This window comes from Phodopus roborovskii, unplaced genomic scaffold, assembly GCF_943737965.1.
Source record: "Phodopus roborovskii unplaced genomic scaffold, PHOROB, whole genome shotgun sequence".
NCBI classification, from domain to species: Eukaryota; Metazoa; Chordata; class Mammalia; order Rodentia; family Cricetidae; genus Phodopus; species Phodopus roborovskii.
Window position 1 is genome coordinate 32,818,812 of NW_026126416.1, and position 19,416 is coordinate 32,838,227.

Here is a 19,416-nt window from a genome sequence, read left to right on the forward strand (position 1 = left end):
TCAGGTCTTCGGGCTTGGTGGCCCTAGCCACAGGCCCTAGTCTTTAGTCTCTTTCATTGTTTTATGTGTATGAGCATTTTACTTGTATGTCAGTATATCCATCCTGGAACTGGAGTTATAGATAGTTGTGAACTGCCATGGGAGCATTGGGAATCAAACCTAGGTCCTCTGCAAGAACAACAAGTGCTCTTAATCACTGAGCCATCTTTCCTACTAGGCTTTAGTCTCTTAAAGAACAAATATTTTATTGCTAAAGCCGGTGGAATATTTTAACATAGAAGAACAGATTTAAAAGTTCAGGATGCAATATTCCTTAGCTACAGGGAGATTATTCCCAGAGACTAAAGGCTCCAAGCAGGCAACCAGGCATATGATAAGTGTTAGGGATTAGAGAATGGGCAATCTAGTGTCATGCTTGTCTGGATGTAATGAGGGTGGGAAGAAAAATACTTGCTACTTAAAATGCTTAGAGATGTTGTTTGTGATATCAAAAATTTGAAGTGATGATACATAGGGCAGATGAAACATAATGGTGTAAGGAATAGTCTCCATGCAAGTACCTGTGAGGGACGAGTACTGCTTGAAGATGTCAGAAGGTGTAGGTCCTGTCAGCAGAAATACATCAATGATTCCACTCTCTGACATCCAGCGCACATCAGTTCGACACCTGACCTTTTGTTTGGCAGCTGCTGGACTCGTCTGGGTCAGTGTGTACTGGAAAAGGATGTAATGAAAATCTGAGAAATTTCACTGTAACCTATAGCACCCATTCCTAAGTGAACCTGTATACATTTGGTAGCTCCCACTGACATTTGCCAATTATACTGCAAAGCTCTTGGTCACAGAAAAGGGCTCTGACTGCAGTGTGGTAAGTGTCACATGTAGCCACATTCCATAGCTCACCTCAACCGCTGGCTCTGTGTTGATCTCCACTAGTGTTTCTGAGGCATTTAGCCAGAAAATGGCTACAGTCTTGCCCTGTTTGTGGGCCAGGAGATAAGGCACCGAACCATAAATGCCCATTTTGTCATGTATTTGATATCCATAGACATCTAGGTTATAAAGGCGGTATGCATCTCCATCCCTGAAACACAAAGGAGGCTTATTACCAAATACACAAGTGGATTGTTAGTGATCAGAATAGTGTCATTGTCTCCTGTAAACAGACTATTCACTTCCTGCCAGGCCTGAAGACACACACTTATAATCCTAGCACTTGGAGGGTAGACATAGGAGAATTGTGAGTTAGAGGCTATCCTGGGCTATATAGCAAGTTTTAGGCCAGCCTGGACATGTAACAAGACGTATATAAAACCACTCCCCTACAAAGGCTCATCTCTCTTCACTTGCCTAAAGGTTTCCTGGCCCAACTTGGTGCATGTGATCCTCCTCTGTCTCCACTGGCTTCGTGGGTACCTCAGGCTTAGATCCTGAGATACCTTTTCTACCTGTGAATCTCAGAACAGCAGACTACACCCCGTCTGCTGATGGGCTGTGTGAAGACTTCTCTGCAGGTAAGGAAAAGAAGTGCATCCTAATACACTTCCAGATCTGGAACAGGACTGAGATGGGGAGCTCCAAGCTAGGGGGTGGGGGTGAAACTAGTCACTATACCTATCTACTAAAGAAACAATCTCTAGACCTGACAACTCTAAACAGCCTCTGCTTCTCTTTGGTTTTGGCTGCTCTTAGGCAGATGCCCCTGGCATCCATTTGTCAGTTATGTTAGCCTGAAATGGTCTCTCCAAGGGAAATCATAGGTAATTGGAGCTACCACTCTCTGGCTCATTGACCTCTTTAGAGTGAAAGCCCTTTTCTAGATCAGTATTTTCTTTTTAGTATTCTCCTAGGGTTCCACCAAAAAAAAAAAAAAAAAATCCTGCACAGTAAAAGGGAACCTCCACTTTAATTACAATTACTCCTTAATTTTATTTCTGTATTTTTGGATTTGCTATTACAGCTTCTTAATTAATGTGAGTGTGTGGAAGTCAGAAGCCAGCTTTGTGGTGTTGGTTCTTTCTTTCCACTTTTATGTCCTGTCCTAGTTTCATTTCTGTCACTGTGACAGAAATCTCTCACAAAAAGCAACCTAGGGAGAAAGGGCTTATTTGGCTTACAGTTCCAGGTTACAGCTCATTATTGCAGACATTCCCAGTCAAGAGCAGAGACAGAACAAACATACAGGTCCTCACTTGCTGTTTTTACCTAGTTTTCAATTCTCTTATACTGGTCAGCACCCTGAAAACTACCAGGAAGGTTTCTTAACTCCATAAGTAATATGGAGGGTTTTGTTTGTTTGTTTGTTTTCTTTTTTAAAAAGCCAGATATTGGTGGCAAATACCTTTAATCCCAGCACTCAGAAGGCAGAGGCAGGCAGATCTCTGTGAGTTCAAGGCCAGCTTGGTCTACAGAGTGAGTTTTAGAACAGCCAGAGCTGTTACACAAAGAAACCCTGTCTCAAAACACATCCACAAAAGGATTTATTTATTGTGCATATAGTATTCTGCCTGCATGTATGCCTGAATGCAAGAAAAGGTACCAGATCTCATTACAGATAGCTGTGAGCCACCATGTGGTTTCTGGGAATTAAACCCAGGACTTTCAGAAGAATAGTCAGTGCTCTTAACCTCTGAGCCATCTTTCCAACCCCTACTTAATAATTCTTACTGCCACTCACTTACCTAGTATTTTTAAGTTGGTGTGATTCTGCATGTTGAGGGATACCATAGAGATGTTCAAATCCATGAAAGGAGAAATCCAAACCAATAGAGGAAGGACCTGTAGAGACCAGACTCATGGCTGAGTTTTGCTTCTCAACAGACCAATCTAAAAGTTAACTTAGCTAGTTAACTAGGCTGGGAGTAGAGAAATCTGAACTTGCCCCAACCAATCAATGCTGTGCATTGATTCTGATAGTAAGATGCTGTGATATTTGGGGACTTGTGAGTGTGTACATAAAAGTGAGTGTTATGCATCATATATATGAATGAAAAGCTCTGCTCACTTAGTAATTATGCTGCCTGGGCTGTGTGCTAAAGCTCCTTTCCCCCTCACACTGAGCAAGTTCACTCTTTGCTGGATTAATTCATGCCTGAATATCTTCCTGTCAGCCTTGCCTGTGCCTTTCCACAATAACTATTACATAAGAGCAACAAGAAGGCTTTCCTATATCCTCAATACATGACTTCCCATGGTTGTGATATGTGCTATGTGAGCCCATTTCCTCAACCATGTTGCTAAGCCTGGTGAGAAGTGTCATAGATAGGCACATGGCACCTGTGACAATGATGATGAAGCCTAAAAACATTGAGAATTACTAGCTAAAAATATTAGGGTAGATGAGCTGTATAACTTGGGTTCTCATCACACTTTGGTCTCATGAAAATAGAATGTGGAATTTATAGCATCTGTTTTACTCAGAACAGCAAGCAGTGTGCTGGTCCAGGCCCTTCCTAAGACCATAAGCTGCATGTGGTTCATGTATCTCTTTTATTCCTCCATAAGGTATATATAATTACTTCTCTGCTGCAATACATTACTGAAGAATAGGAAACCCAACATGGAGATTTTTGTTTGCATTACAGAAGTTACTTGTTTTAGGTACCAAAGCTTAAGGAATTTATTTATTTATTTATTTATTTATGGCACTGGGGATTGAACCCAGGGCAACGCCACGTTAGCCAAGCACTCTATCACTGATCTGTACACCAAGCTGTCAAATCACTTTTAGACATAAACATTTAGCTATTTTGGAATGACCCATTTTAATATTATATCCTTAACTTTGACAATTTACCATTAGCTTTGACATCCACAAATTTTCCAAATTTCTCTTCCCACAGGCCTAGGTCTTCTTGATTTTCCTAGTTATATAAAAAGGAGATCAAAATGAGCTTATAAACTGCAACAAATATCCTAACAGTATATCTTATTTGAATTATTAAGAAGACTGAGTCATTGGCAAGATGGCTCATCAAGCAGGTAAAGGCCCTTGCTTCCTAATAATGCAAGCTTGACAACCCATGTTCAATCTCCAGAAGCCACATAAGAATGTAAGGCAAGAAGCATATTTTGCCCCCACACATGCATCATACATATTCTTACTATTACTACTAACAAAAATGTAAAGACTGAGAAAATGCAAGGTGTGTTAGCACATTCTTTTACTCCCAACACTTGGGAGGCAGAGGCAGGTAAATCTCTAAATTCAAAGCCTGGTCTACATAGTAAGACAGGACTACATGTTGAGACTGTCTCAAAAAAAAAAAAAAAAAAAAAAAAAAAGATGGAGAAATGAGTCCATATTTTTAAAGATCAGTTCATGATGTAGATTTAATAAATCAAATTTGTGTTTTCTATAAAAGTCAATATTCATTCATATGAACCCCTTTTTACTGTGTTAAAATATATAACACATTCCCAATATATAGCCATTCCCAAGTACATAACCCAGTGTCACCAAGTACATTTGCCCTGTGGTATGTAGATGCCCTTCCTCAACCATCCAGCTCCACAGGTTTTTCATCTGCTCAAACTGGACTTCCCTACTAACTAACAACTTTCTACTTCCCTCTCTCTCTGCACCCCTGGCAAAACCATTCTCTTTTCTACTCTATGAGTGTGACTATAGTCACTCAGGAGGTGGAACTGTATAGTATTTGCTCCTTTGTGACTGGCTTACTTCACAGGTTGTCTCCAGGGCTTACTCGTTTTGTATCACATATCAGAACTTTAATTTTTAAGGCCAAATAGGATTTCACTGTCTATATAGATCACATTTTGATTTTGTCACATGTTTTTTCCTTCTTATAGTTACTGTGACCGGTGCTGCAATGCCCTCACCTTTGGCTACATACCAGAAGCAGGACTACTGGGTCATACTGCAATTCCATGCTTAATTTTTTGAGGAACTGCTACATTATTTGTCACAAACACCTGCATATGAACTAAAATACGATGGTGTTTTGAAAAATGTAGTCTTTTGATGGGAGATGTCATTCTGTAAATATGTTTCTCATACTGGCTAATGAATAAAGCACTGTTGGCCAATAGGAAAGGAAGACAGACAGAGGGACTAGGAGACGAGGAAAGAGAAAGTAGAGGGAGGAGTCAAGATGGAAGACAGAGAGAGCAGAACTCTCCAGTAAGATAAGATCACATGGAGATTAATAGAAATGGGTTAATAATTAAGACAGAGCTAGCTGATAAGAAACAAGTAACTGGCCAACAGCATTTATATCAAATACAGAATCTCGGTATGTTATTTGAGGCTGGCGTGGCGGGGGGACAAGACCAGCAGTGGGCAGAAAAACCTTAACTCCTTACATAGGACGCCCACGTGGCTAATAAGAAATTCCACTTAAAATTTAACAAAAGCTTTAAAAAGGGTTTTAGAAACAAAAGAACAGAGACAAGCAAGGTTTCTTGGTAGCAGCATTTTTCTCGGATCTACTCTGCTTTGCGAGAGACAAGCAGATATTTGCACGGCTCCTTTAAGGGAAATTTCCTGACTCAGCATAAGTGGCAAAAAACCACAAGGCTTTTAAGAAACTCTGCTAACAATTCATTGGTGTGTACGAGCTGGCAATGTTTACAACCTTCTTTGTTTTTTAGGCTAAACTGAAAAAGGTTAAAAGCTTAAAAGATGTTAGACTCTGCTGGACAAGGATCTTAGATTGGTTTGGTTTAATGATGAACTATCAATTCCTTCAACAGTGCCTGCCACACAGAAGGTAGTCCTCAACAGATTCTGTTAACAAGGACAAGAAATCCCCCTTTACATACAGCAGCACACTTACCAAGCCCATCTGGAGAAAAGGGGAGCAGGATCCACTACCGGCTTACAGGAGTGTTAAAGAACATCAAGGGTAAATTGCTAGATCTCAATTACCTGAGAGGTGTCAGCTGGCGCATTCCCCTGGTTCCCTTTGGTAGCTCTGCTTTAAACACAGAAAAAGTTGTTTCAGCTAACGGGGAAACTGGTTAGGATTTAATGCAGTTAACAAAGATTCTCATTGCCAAGTTCTCATAAATTCTATCCTTTAATTTAGTAAATATAACATCATTATAGCACATAACTAATCCAGGGTATCAGAAGTTCACAGCCCTTTTTGCCTGCATAGTAACTTCAAGGCTAGTCTAAGCTACAAGACCCTGTCTCAAAAAACAAAATGAAAACAAAAACAACAACAAAAAAGGAAAGTAGGAGCAGCAAGATGGTTCAGTGTGCAAAGGTGCTTGCTGTCAAGACTAGGATGGTCTGGGAGAGAGGCTTCTGCCATTTTCACCAAATGTTGTTCTAGAATCTCCCAGTCTATACTTTCTGCTTTTATCATCAGAATAAGTGATTGTGTGGTTCACAGAAAAACAATTTTGCATTATTTATTTCTACACAATGATTTTTTTTAAAGTTGTAACTTATTTCTGTTTTGAAATGTTAGCACTGGAAAATCTTACTATTTATCATAAAAGTAAGATGTCCTCATTGTGGGAAAATTAAAAAGTAATGAAAAGAAGGAAAAATAAAACTACCTAAAATGCCAACTACTCTGTCATTACCATATAAATATTCTTTCTATTGTTTATTTTCTATTGCTGTGATAAAACGTGATGACCAAGGCAACTCACAGAAGAAAAAGTTTATTTGGGCTTAGGATTCCAGAGGTGTAAGAGTCCATGATGATGGAGTGGAGGCAGTAGGCGACAGACATGACAGCTACAGCTAGAAGCTGAGGGCTACATCTTGAACCACAAGCAGGAAGCAGAAAGTGAACTGGCAATGCTGTGTGTCTTTTTTACTCCCAAAGCCTGGTTCTAGTGACATACTTCCTCCAGCAAAGATAGACCTTCTAAGCCTCCTCAGACAGTACCACCCATTAGGGACCAAGTATTCAAATGCTGAAGACTATGGAGGCATTTTACTCAAACTACCACATTCTTCAACTGTTATTTTAAACCAAGAAGCACTAAAAATAGCATAACAATTTATTACACAAGCTCTTTGGCACCCTTACATTTTTTATTTTTATTTATTTTTGGTGGGGGAGAGGGGAGAAAGCTCAGCCAGTAAGGCAGGAGGACCTGAATTCGAGGCAGGTGGTATTTACAGACAGGTTGTGTTAATGTAGGTCCTTAAGGGTCAAGTAATGCACACAAATACCTTTGCTTGTGAGGAATCTGTAGGTGCTCAAAGAACAACTGGCCCAGGGAGTTGATGCTGATCACAGGCTCGTTCTCAGACACCAAGTCTATCTTGAATGGGTTTGCTGAGATATGACACTTCAGATCTCCCTTGCCATCTGTCAGTATCAGGCTGCTGGCATCCCCTGAGCATGAGTCCAGCCTGGACAATGAAACAGGAAGAGAAAAATAAATTGCTACAGGCTTCCATGAGTCTACGTGATTTGTAATTCAGAGTGTTGGTCATTCTTCCTGTGACAGAGAATAGGTAATGTCTACGGTAGGGAGCCATCGTAGAGAGGAAAGAATAAAGCTTGGACAGAACATAATTCTACCATATACTTCCTAACTACAGGTAACAATGTTATTCAACCTATCTATGACTAATTCTTTATGAAATAGAAATTAAATTTAAAAACCAATGAATTTTTGGAAAAAATTAAGTGAACCCATACATTCAAAGTAATTGGTACAGGTTGGAAATGCAAAAAAATGTTCATCATCATTTCTGTCTATAATGTATAGCAGCAACATGGGCATACAGAATCTAAATATTCCTTTTACTTTTACATATTAAGATTTTATTTTGTGTGCTGTGTGTGTGTAGGGGTGTATGTGCCACAGTGAGCATGGGGAGGGGAGAGGATGGGTTGCAGAAGCAGAGGACCAAACTCGGTCATCTGACTTAGAGGCAACACCTGTGTCTGCTGAGCACTATAACAACTTCATACTTCAGGCAGGCGATTCTCCTCATGAGCTTGGCTGTAACAGGCTCTCTGGGTCAGTTAGGATCTACTGACAAAAGGTTCGGAGGCAGTGAAGGCTAGTAAAGGTAAGACCTAAGGAACACAGAAATCCCTTTGCAAAGTCTGTCTCAGCTGAGGTCTATTCGATGTGCTCAGGCATGAGAGTGACAATTTATCAGAAGGAATAGGAAGGTGACAGAGTGGCTCAGTGGTCAAGAGTGATTATTGCTATTGCAGAGGACTCTCATCTGGTGGATCACAACTGCCTGCAATTCCAGCTCCAGGGGATCTGAGGCCATTTTCTGCCCTCTTCAGGCAACCACACATGTGTAGTGTGGCCCTAACTGGAGACTTTACAGCCAGTCTACAGCTGCCAGATCTAGATAAGCTCAACAATACTGAACATTTTTGTTCAGTATACATGACTGGCAGAAAGTGAGTCACATCAAAAACTCTAGCTAGAAAAGGGTCTGGGAAAGGGTAAAAGGCTGCTTTCAGTGTTTCAGTTATTTTGGTAGCTAAAGCTCCCCTAGAAAGTAGTTGAGACTGAAGCAGAACAGCGATACTTAACCACACAATATTTATATAATCTTTACTAACTATTGGCCACATGTTTTCACGGGAAAATAACTTACATAAAACTTTGTGTAGGATATGGAGGAAATTAAAGCATCTGTTTTAACCTTATATTCTTCCAGTGACAAAACAACAGGAATCACCAGGCACAGCAACTGATGTTTTACCTGAATGTCTGTGGAGAACTGATGGAAATTTTGCAAGTACTTGAAAAATATTTTAATCCCTAGAGATTTTTTTCACCTAGATACTGATCATTAATTTATCTCTGGCTCTAAGTAAAATTAAATGTTGGGCTTCCGAGACTATCCTTAATTTAAAGTGAGTCTGTCTAGCTGTACAAATCATTGGGAGAGTTAGCAGCAGATTATCTCTCCTGAGCCCTGGCGCAAATTAAACAGCTGTTCTTCTACTTACTTCCAAACTCTGCCTAATAAACCATTTTTTTTTTTTTTGTGAGAAACAGAGTGGACCCCAAGTTCTGTCTCTCCTCATTGGGAGGTACAAAACAGTTTTGGAGTGGGAGATACAAAACCAAACCAAACCAAAAAAACCACAGAATAGGTAACAGACAATTTATAAATGTGTCCCCTAAATGATTGAATTCTAATCCTGTAACTGATTATAACTGTGAACAAAAAAATAGGGGGTGTATTCAAGGTATGATTAAAGAGACCGAGGAGGTTGTACATAACAGACCCTGCTCAGGGCTTACCTTACTGTTCTTAGCTTGCTGGTGATGACATCAGGAACTTCATACCTTGGTTTCAGTGGAGTTTCTTCATTGATTTTAAGTCTGAAAATGTTTTTCTCTATACCATAAACTTCAACCAGGAGAGGAATCTGGGAGTAGAGGTGTGAGATTAACTTAACCTCAGCAATAGTCTATTCTAATAGTTAAATTACAATAATTAGGAAAGCATTTGCTTAAATTATTATAGGCCAAGCAAATTAGAGAATGCTGGTAATAAAAAGAACACATTCAAATCCATGCCTGTACTTGCTTGGTTATGGCTGTAGCGCAAGAAATATCTTCTGTGTCTGTGGTTAGGTAAACATGATTATCCAAACCAGGATCTTTAGAGTGAATTAATATTTGGACTGGATAATTGCTTAAGCTGCAACCAGACTTGAAAAACTGGGATGTATGGCCAGTCACAGAAATGCTAAGTTCAGGCATTAAGTTAAGTGTTAACCAGGCTCCAGGTGAATGAAAGAAAGATAAAAGAAACAGGCCCAGGAAAAGAACTGAGAAAAATGCTATCTTTATAGTTCTTAAGCATGGATGAAATGAGGCCCATTGCAGGAAAAGGCTTCCAGGAAACTTTCTCAAAGGGCTGGGAAATTCAGGTAAAAACACAGAACTACAAAGAGAGCAAACCTAAAAAGTGAAATTCAGCTGGGCGTTGGTGGCGAATGCCTTTGATTCCAGAACTCGGGAGGCAGAGGCAGGTAGGTCTCTTGATGGAGGCCAGCCAGCCTGGTCTACAGAGCTAGTTCCAAGACAGGCTCCAAAGCAATACAGAGAAACCCTGTCTTGGAAAAAAGGAAGAAAGAAAAAGGAAAAATAAATTCAAAACAACAACATAAACTCTGCAAGAACAGAAATGGCTGGATTTGGGTCCCAAAATGAAGCACCCAGATCGAAGGATGATATTAAGACAAGCTTTTAACCAGTGTATCATATTAGTCTACTACAAATTCTTCATGAAGCATGCTGCTGAGCTTTGGTTACACATGGGTACCCACACTGTATGTGTGTCTGCTATGATGTAGGCTCAGTGGGAAAGGCCATGTGATCCAAGTGTAAAGGACACGATGTGGTGAAAGCAGAAGACAGGCAGCCCTGAACACATCAAGCAGCATTTGAGAAGCCATGTGACTAGAACCTTGCCTCTGGAACTATAGGAGAGCAGTCAGGGCACAGTAATACTGTCCTGAAGAGCTATCAGTGCTGTGGCTGTAGGTGCATTCATAGTCACTCTAATACAGGACTACAGGACTGTTCTTGAACTGATTGTAATTACTGCTTACATGATTACTTTTTCATATATCTTGAGTTTTCTCAAGTATGCTACTAGAATCCCAGTATTTGAAAATGCCCAAATACAAACAGAACTGAAACTCAGCTTACCTATTCTCTCTCAAGCCAGACATAAAGTTTCATGTTTTTTTTTAATTCAACTAACATTTATTTTATATATATATAATGTCATGACCACCAAATTCCTAGTGGGGTTGCAATTTAGAGAAGATCATATCTACGTAAGATTTACATAAAGCTGAGATGAAAGTACGAATACAGATTTAGTGGCAAAACAGGAAGGGGAATACTAATGTATGCAAGGCCTGGGAAATCCCTCTGGGGACAGAACCACTTAAAGAGGGCCTTCAGGAATTGGTAAGAGAGTAAGTTAGGCTTCTACTGCTGTGATAAACACTGTCACTAAAATCAACTTGAGAAGAAAGTCTGTTTTACATTGTATCTTATAGTCTACCATGGAGGTCAGAGCAGGAACTGAAGACAGGAACCATGCAGGCACCATGGAGGAGTGCTGCTTACTGGCTTGCTCTTCATGGCTTATTCAGCTATTTATTTTACGTAATTCAAGACCACTTGTCCAGAGATGTCACCAACCACAGATAGTTGAATTCTTCTACATCAATCATTAAACAAGAAAATGCCCCCCAACACAGGCTAATCTGATGGAGGCAAGCTTTCATGGATGCTCTTTCTCCCCAGATGATCCTGGGTCAGATGCTTCCTAACGTTTTCTGCCTGTGAATAACAACCATCATATGATGTTAAGAATGTAAACAGAACAAAACAAAACAGAAAAATGTAAACAACGGGCCTTTATTTTAAGCAATCTCTATAGTGTTTTTGCTTTTTTTTTTTTTTTTTTTTTTTTTTTTTAAATAAGCTAAGCAAGCTTCTGGAGGGCCCAGTTTCAAGTCTTCGGTTGATAACTGTCTAATCTTTCCCTTGTGCCCAACAGCCCTTTGAACATTTCTCCCTTTGGCAGCTGTCACCATGGCACACCAGCTGTCTTGAACAATTCACCAAAGGCTTTGTGGAAACTATACCCCAGCTGCAGAGAACCCTGCAACCAAGATGCTGCTGAATCCACACACGTCTGCTTCAACAGGCCTTGCTCTAGTGTGGAAACCTTCATTTGAGCTATGGCAAGCCTTGATGGTCAGCAGATTAGTTTGCCTAGAGCTTCTCTGGAGGGCTGCTCTAGATCTTGTAATAGCAGTCCTCAATTAGGTCAGAGGGAAGAATAGTACCTCCCTAGTAACTCAGCAAAAACCCTAAGCTGTGCTTATGCAATACCCTTCATTGGTGGGAATGGAAACTGTGACACAATTAGTGGAATTACAACCTGGGCTCAAGCATGCCATACTCATTTCTTAGATAAACAATTAAGTTGTTTTTTTTTTGTTTTGTTTTTTTTTTAGCTCATTTGTCTCCATATTATGTTTGCTATTTTCTAGATGGTCTCAGTTATTTGTGATAACTGGAAGCATGGAATCCCTATGGAGAACAATGGTGACCCTCCTGCTAGATTTTAGCCCATTTCCAGGTGGCAATTAGCCTATCCAGTATGGCTCTGTTTGGCAAGTTCTCCATAAACTGCTTGGTGGCCACTCAAGCTGAACACTATTTGCTAAGGAGCAGCCGTGCCCCAGCTACTGAGGAGGTGGCTAGTTGGCAAAGTCTCATTTTAATCCCTCTTAGATGAAGAGGAGTGACTTCAGAGGCTTAGTGATATACTTGCATTCTCAAAGAAGCTGCTAGAAGCTAACAGGCTGCAAAAAAAAAAAAAAAAAAAAAAAAAAAAAAAAAGTAAAAATGCTTACAAATGTTTGCCCAAACCAGCAGGAAACACCAATGTTAGCAATATAAAGTACATTAAAGATAAAGCTTTAGTCCTGCCAACATAGCTAGACCTGGAGAAGACAACATGAATTTTCCTGTATTAGTGCCAAAAGATCAGATCTCTACTGCTCAACTGTGCCACGTTTTCATTCAAGGTAAAAATTTGATAACAGGAGGGAAAAATAAAACCTGAACAGTATTTAAAAGTTAATACTTTTCTACTCATTTTCCTTAACTGTTTTTCTTCTTCTAACAGTTTTATTGAACACTTACTAATATACTATTTTTGACTGCTATGTGATATTAGGCTTGTAAGAGCTCATGTGGGGAGTCCTCAGGATGGAATTACTGCCTTTATAAGAAAAGAGAAGAATTTGATTTGCCTGTGTCTTTCAATCCAATCATGTGGGACACAAGACAGCCACCTGCAAGCCAGAAAGAGGGCCATTTCCTGATGTGGGCATTGGCACCTTGGAAACTAAGAGATAAATGTGTTGTTTAAGTCACTTGGTCTGTGGTATTTTGTTAGGCAGCCAAAGCAAACTAGACAATATTGATAAAGCTTGATTTTGTTTCCTAAATGCTTATTAGGAGTGAATCTGGGGAAAGGAACTGGACTTCAAGAATGACAAATGGTCAAACTCTGAAGTCAATTATTTATGGCTTTAAAAGTGTGGGGACAGGCAGGCACACAAAGTTCCTGGTTTGTCAGAATCTGCCTCCTCGGTGCAATTTGAGAACTGTGGCTCTGAGTTGAATATGATCTTCTTAGGTTTTGGACTCTATCTCTCTGAACCTGAAAGAAAAAAGCTATCGTTCTTATTAGGTGCATACATGCAGCAGCTTGTTTTAAATCTCCGGACCACACTGACACTTGATGTGCAATCTCCTTAATACATTTGTCTCAGTCTAGAAATAACCTTTGATCCTGTTCCTATGCAGTGAGATGGCTATTAAGTTCAGACAACTTCTCAGATTACTGTCTGGAGATTATTATCTTCAGTGTCCATTAAAGCAACAGAGGGCATGGAATTCTAAGTTCCCTACTAGTTATCACAACTCTATATATCACTTGGACATTAAAATGGTATCAGGCAGAATTTCAGGGTGACTTTTTAAAATATACATTTGCTTGAGATTAGAGACACAGGTTCCTATACAGCTTTGATATTTCCAGTCCCTGAATGTAGAGTATGTTTGAAACATCCACAAAGTTCTCAGTCTTTGGGGCTTTGTTGCTGACATTTCAGATACTTTGCTCTTTCTTGATGGACTTTTTGCCTCCTTCCTGAGCCATGTGCTATCTTTGTTGAGATCCATCCTCTGGGGCCCTTTGCACTGCAGAGTCTTCTTTATGGAGAACATGCAAATCTGTTGGGCTCTGTTTGGTACCTGACTTGAATTGCCTTGTCTCCCAATGAAAAATGATCTCTTGTAACATAACAAGGCATGTGCAGGAGTCTGGCACTAACTGCATTGGTGTCAAGCTGTATTGAGAATTGAATTTTGGTTTATTACTGATATTTGAAGTAATTCTGCTTCATTTTCTCTGCCTTGGCATCTTTATGATAGTGGATTGTTCAAGAGGTTCTATGCACTAAGCCTCCCCAGTGATGGATAAGGATTTATTTCCAGATCATGGCCACTACAACTTGCTACAGTCATACAATGAAGAGAAGGAAAATTAGAAAATTATCACAAAAAAATATGACAAGAAAGTTCCTAACATCTGGTGGTAAGCTCAAAGATTCCTGGAAAGCCTCTTCTGGGCTCACTAAATTTGGGAGTCAAGTTTGCTGAACACTAATAGTTTCTAAATTATAAGGTCTTAGAGAACCCTCCTCCAACATTGGGGGATAGTTTTTATCCTGTTTTCTGTTGAGTTTCCTCATTAAAGCATTACAAAACAGGAGCTGTGGCAGTCACAAAGAGATTTCATACAGCTTTCAGCTGAAAGTCGATGTCTGAGAACAGGAAATGGTGAGACAGTTAGCGGAGACACTCTGTAAGGGGTCAGTGGATCCAGACCACAGTCTAAACAAACTATGTTTCTGTTCAAGAAATACCAGTTAATTCATATTAGTTTGAGAGGTTTAAGATGCTTTTAGAAGGTGGAGGAGTACTGAAAGTAAGGGTTAGAATAAAGCACCAGGTGACTAGTGCAGTCTCACTTTCCGGTCCATAACTGACCCATTTTTGTGACACGTATGAAGTAGTGTGATGAACTGAAAGGTGAGAGAAAAGTCCCTAAGATACCCATCTGTAATTCTTTTACTTTGCAGGAACTATGGTGATCTGCTAGTGAAACAGCTCAGAGACAGAATGAATATTCATGTCTTGTGTTTTTCAACTACAGAATACTCTTATTTGTTCCTTGGCAACCTAAACTTTGACATAGTGCCAGAAAGTGTATGTATCTTTGATGGAATCTGCCAAAGAAAGAAAAATACAGGTATGTGACATTGCGCAAGTGTCTGCCTAGATTTCATTTTCCTTACTTGATAATTGGGGATAATACAATGTATGCCTTAGGTGCATTATGAAAACTAGTTAAGAGGAAATAACACGCTTTCTGTGCCGATATCGCTCCCGCCAACATGGTGAATGTTCCTAAGACCTGCCGGACGTTCTGCAAGAAATGTGGCAAGCACCAGCCCCATAAAGTGATGCAGTACAAGAAGGGCAAGGACTCTTTGTATGCCCAGGGAAAGCGGCATTATGACAGGAAACAGAGTGGATATGGTGGGTAGACTAAGCCCATTTTCTGAAAAAAAGGCTAAAACTACAAAGAAGATTGTGCTGAGGCTTGAGTGTGTTGAGCCTAACTGCAGATCTAATCGGATGCTGGCTATTAAGAGATGCAAGCATTTTGAACTTGGAGGTGATAAGAAGAGAAAGGGCCAAGTGATCCAGTTCTAAGCTGATGTTATGAAGACAATAAAAGAAACTCACCTCATTTGATTGTGGTTGGTCTTTTGGGAAGGAATAAACTGAAACTATCGAAACATCAAAAAAAAAAAAAAAAAAAAAAAAAAAGAGGAAATAACACATGCAAAACATATAGAAAAACATATGATACACAGGCAATCTCTTTGTTGATATTCACATTACTATGAAAGTAAGATCAGCTGGGTACAGAGGCATGTAATCCCAGCACTTGGGAGATAGAGGAAGGAGGTCAGGAGTTAGAAAAGCCTCAGTCAAGTAGCAAGCTGGAGGGCAGCTGGGTCACATGCAGCCCTTCCTAAAAAAGAATTAATAAATATAGGATCTCTGTGTGTGTGTGTGTGTATCATATTTCTCCTCTAACAACGTTCTACTGAGGTATAGCTAGTTTAAATTAGCTATCATAGAAATAATTTGCACTGGGCGGTGGTGGCACACACCTTTAATTTCAGCAGAGGCAGGCAGATCTCTGTGAGTTCAAGACCAGTCTGGTCTATAGAGCTAGTTCCAGGACAACCTCCAAAGCCACAGAGAAACCTTGTCTCAAAAAAACCAATAATAATAATAATAACAATAACAATATAATAATAATAATTTGCTTGGTGGAGGCAACAGTGCATTTTTTTAATCCCAGCACTCAGGAGGCAGAGGCAGTTGGCTCTTTGTGAGTTCAAGGCTAGCCTGGTCTACAGAGCAAGCTTTAGGACAGGTAGGATTGTAGTGAGATAGTTCCTCTGTGGCACTGACCACGCCCATTGGGGGGTGGAGCCATGGGCGGAGTGACCTGTGGAAGGAGGTCGGAGGGGAGCCAGGAAAGGCTCTCTTTCTGGCGTGACTCGGACAGGAGAGGATCGGGTTGAATTTCCTGGTGTTCATCTGTCTAGGTTGTAAGTTATTTCTCCCTGAATAAACATCTATTCGGCCTATTTGTTTATCCTGATCCTTATTTAACCGCGATATAGGATATACAGAGAAACTCTGTCTTAAAAAACAAAAGCAAAAGCAAAATCAAACTGTATCTAATTCAATCCCAATAAACATAAAAGTAAATTGTTCTTGCATCTTACCTTATTTGCTTCATTGATAATTTGGAACCTGGTGCTGTCCTGTTCTGTTGTGACTGAATCTAACAATGCCTGGTAGGTGGTATTCTTGGAGAGCTGCTGCTTCTGTCTCCTATGGACATAAGAGTGTTGTGTTAGTTAGTTTTGTCAACTTGACACAAAGTAGAGTCGTTTGGAAAAAGGGAACCTTAATTGAGAAGATGCCTCCATCAGACTGGTCTGTAGGAAAGTCTGTGGGAGCTTTTTGTGATTAACTTACCAATGTGGGCGTGTCGAGCCCACTCTGGGTGATGCTGCAGGTGGTATAAGAAATGTAGCTGAGCAAGCTGTGGGGAGCAAGCTAGTAAGAAGCACACCTCCATGGTCTCTGTTTCAGGTCTTGCCTCCAGGTTCCTGAACTGAGTTCCTGCCCCGACTTCTCTCAATGATGGACTGTGATTGGAAGTTTATAAAATAAAGCAAACCCTTGCCTCCCCAGGTTGCTTTTGGTCATGGTCTTTAATCACAACAAAAAGCAAACTAAGAAAAATATATAGATACATAAGAACTGCTTGTGATTTGCCTGTACTAACTGACTCATATCATCATGTGAACGTCAGTAAAATTGACTGTCATAGTAAGTGACCGTCATGGACAGTATTGCTATTCTTATAAAGTACCAAGAATATATTTTTAGAGTTCTAATAAAACTATCGCTAAAATAATATCAACTTCAGCATAATACTACTCAAGAATGGCATCTTGTCTCTTTTATTTAAAAAATGGGGCAATTTTCTTTCTTTTGTATGTGTATGGGTAAGTACATGCACAGGTGCATATGACTAATAGGTATATGGACATGTGAGTGGGGCCAGAAAACAGCCTCAGATATCATTCCTTAGGGACTGCCCATATTTTTATAAGTCAGTGTCTCCTACCAGTGTGGGGTTAGGCAGGTAGGCTAGTCTGACTGTCCAACATGGCCTAGAGATTTGCTTGTCTCTGACTCCCCAGTGCTAGGACTACAAATACCTATGACTGGTAGTTTTACAACAGGCACTAGAGATTAAACTCAGGTCTTCTCCCAGGTACTTTACATACTAAGCCATCTCCCCATTCCATACTTGAAAAATAACTTTTATGAATAAATAAATTTCCTTCTCCTTTTCATGAAGTGGAATTTTAGTAGTAATTCAACATATTCTAGTGGAAATTCAGTGTGGGCCATTGATTTAACAAGGTGATTGGGCATTTACTGTATACTTCCCTGTAAGGCAACTGTTTTGAGTACAAAATAGCATTTTTTTCTTTTGTTCTTCTAGAACAGAGAATGACTGAAATAGAAACTTAAAAATATATAAAACAAGTTTTTGCTGGGCTTGGTGGCATAGCACCTTTAATACCAGCATTCAGAAGGCAGAAGCAGGCAGGCTGTTGTTAGTCCAATGTCAGTCAGATCTACATAGTGAGACAAAGTTTCAAATAATAAATAAGCAAAAGTCCAAAGTAATCAAGGAAATAAACAAAAATTAATTTTGATGATTTCAGTTTTAGAGTCATAATAAAAATTGATATAAATCAAGCTCTTGAAACAACTAAGCCACAAAGTAGACATTTTAGAGCATGATTTTAAAGATATTTTTCCTAAGCTCAAATAACATCACAGAATATTAAAGTATAGAAGATCCTCACAGAAGGAAATCCATTAACAGTTAACACATTTCAGGTGTTTTGGTACAGTTACCAAGTTCCTAGAAATCCTACTTTTTTTTATTGTTGTTTGTTTTTGCTGGTTTATTTTCCTTAGTGCTAAGGAAAAGGCCCAGAGCCTTGCACAAGATAAGGAAGTCCTCTACTGCAGAGCCACACCTCCAGCTCCACTCCTAAACATCTATCCTACAAATCATTTGCATGTATAGAAAATGAAAAACACAACTCTTCATATGGCAGTGCTCTTATAGTAAAATGTTAAAAAGAAACAACAAACTGAGGCTCTAGCAAGTGGATCTGGAACAAAATACACTACAATGCATCTCTCCTGTGGAACACCATGAGCACAAAAAACAGGGAAAGCTCCACGCACGGCAGGAATAGAAGGCATCCAGAGTAAAATACAAAGGGGGGGGGAGGGGAGAAGCAGACAGAACACTTCCTATAGAAATCTATTTGCAGGTGTAAGGAAAGAGGTGATAAGAATATATGTATTTACAAAGAATACTAGAAAACATATAAGAAATTAATAAATATGCTTTACTTGAAGGGACAGGATGATGGAAAAGCAGTGGTAGGAGAAATACTTTCAATGCATATCTTTTTATATGATTTTCAAACCAGGTAAGTATATTGACTTTCAAAGGACACACATTTAAAAAATATTTCAGCTTTTAAAATAAAATACAGGCTGGGTGGTAGTAGTGTACACCTTTAATCCCAGCATTTGGGAAGCCAGCCTAGTCTACAGAATAAGTTCCAGGATAGCCAGGACTACACAGAGAAACCCTGTCTCAAAAAACCAAAGCAAAAGAAAAAAAAATACAATTTAAATTATTTAATAGTAAGTATATAAAATCACTCATTAGATTTCATAAAGACCATCTTCTTAGCCCTTCAGTTCTCAAAAACTTAGTGTAATTAATTTGGAAATAATGTTAGGAATGTTTTCTAGGTGATATATTTACTTACCTGTAGAAAGCAATTTCACTACAGTCTCTGAAAATGGTTTTATCCACAGCTTCATCTTCAACACTAAATTAAAAATTTTAAGAAATATATTTTACATTTTAAGAAATACATTTTACAGAAGATCTGTGAGCTCAATTTTTGTGCCTTCCCTAATTATAGTATAAACGTGCAAAGTAAACTTTTGGAATTTAATCTGTGTTGCAAAATTCCATCACTGCTGTAACATAAGACTTCACGAGGCAACAGTATGCTTGCTGCAGAACAATACCCTTTTGTAAAACTACCAAACTCAACAGCAAAGCATCTTCATTGATCTAAAAGCCATGTGAAAAGGCACTGCCAATTATGAGGCAGGCAGCTT

At 39.4% G+C, this 19,416-nt stretch overlaps 1 protein-coding gene and 1 pseudogene across 2 annotated transcripts in view; one reads left to right on the forward strand and one right to left on the reverse strand.

The window, feature by feature from the left end:
• The window catches only part of Ganc (glucosidase alpha, neutral C), a 49,034-nt gene that overhangs the window by 27,935 nt on the left and 1,683 nt on the right, over window positions 1-19,416 (reverse strand). The window contains exons 2-10 of one of the 2 annotated variants that reach the window (XM_051183634.1): window positions 19,056-19,118; window positions 16,398-16,506; window positions 9,217-9,344; window positions 7,160-7,342; window positions 5,891-5,936; window positions 3,797-3,863; window positions 2,682-2,778; window positions 904-1,084; window positions 561-714 (exon numbers count right to left, since the gene is read on the reverse strand). In XM_051183634.1, coding sequence (XP_051039591.1) covers window positions 561-714; window positions 904-1,084; window positions 2,682-2,778; window positions 3,797-3,863; window positions 5,891-5,936; window positions 7,160-7,342; window positions 9,217-9,344; window positions 16,398-16,506; window positions 19,056-19,118 — 1,028 coding nt within the window. Of the gene's footprint in view, window positions 1-560; window positions 715-903; window positions 1,085-2,681; window positions 2,779-3,796; window positions 3,864-5,890; window positions 5,940-7,159; window positions 7,343-9,216; window positions 9,345-16,397; window positions 16,507-19,055; window positions 19,119-19,416 lie in introns of both variants that reach the window. The other variant, XM_051183633.1, reaches the window with a different exon arrangement.
• On the forward strand, window positions 14,966-15,393 carry LOC127221595 (60S ribosomal protein L36a-like; annotated as a pseudogene).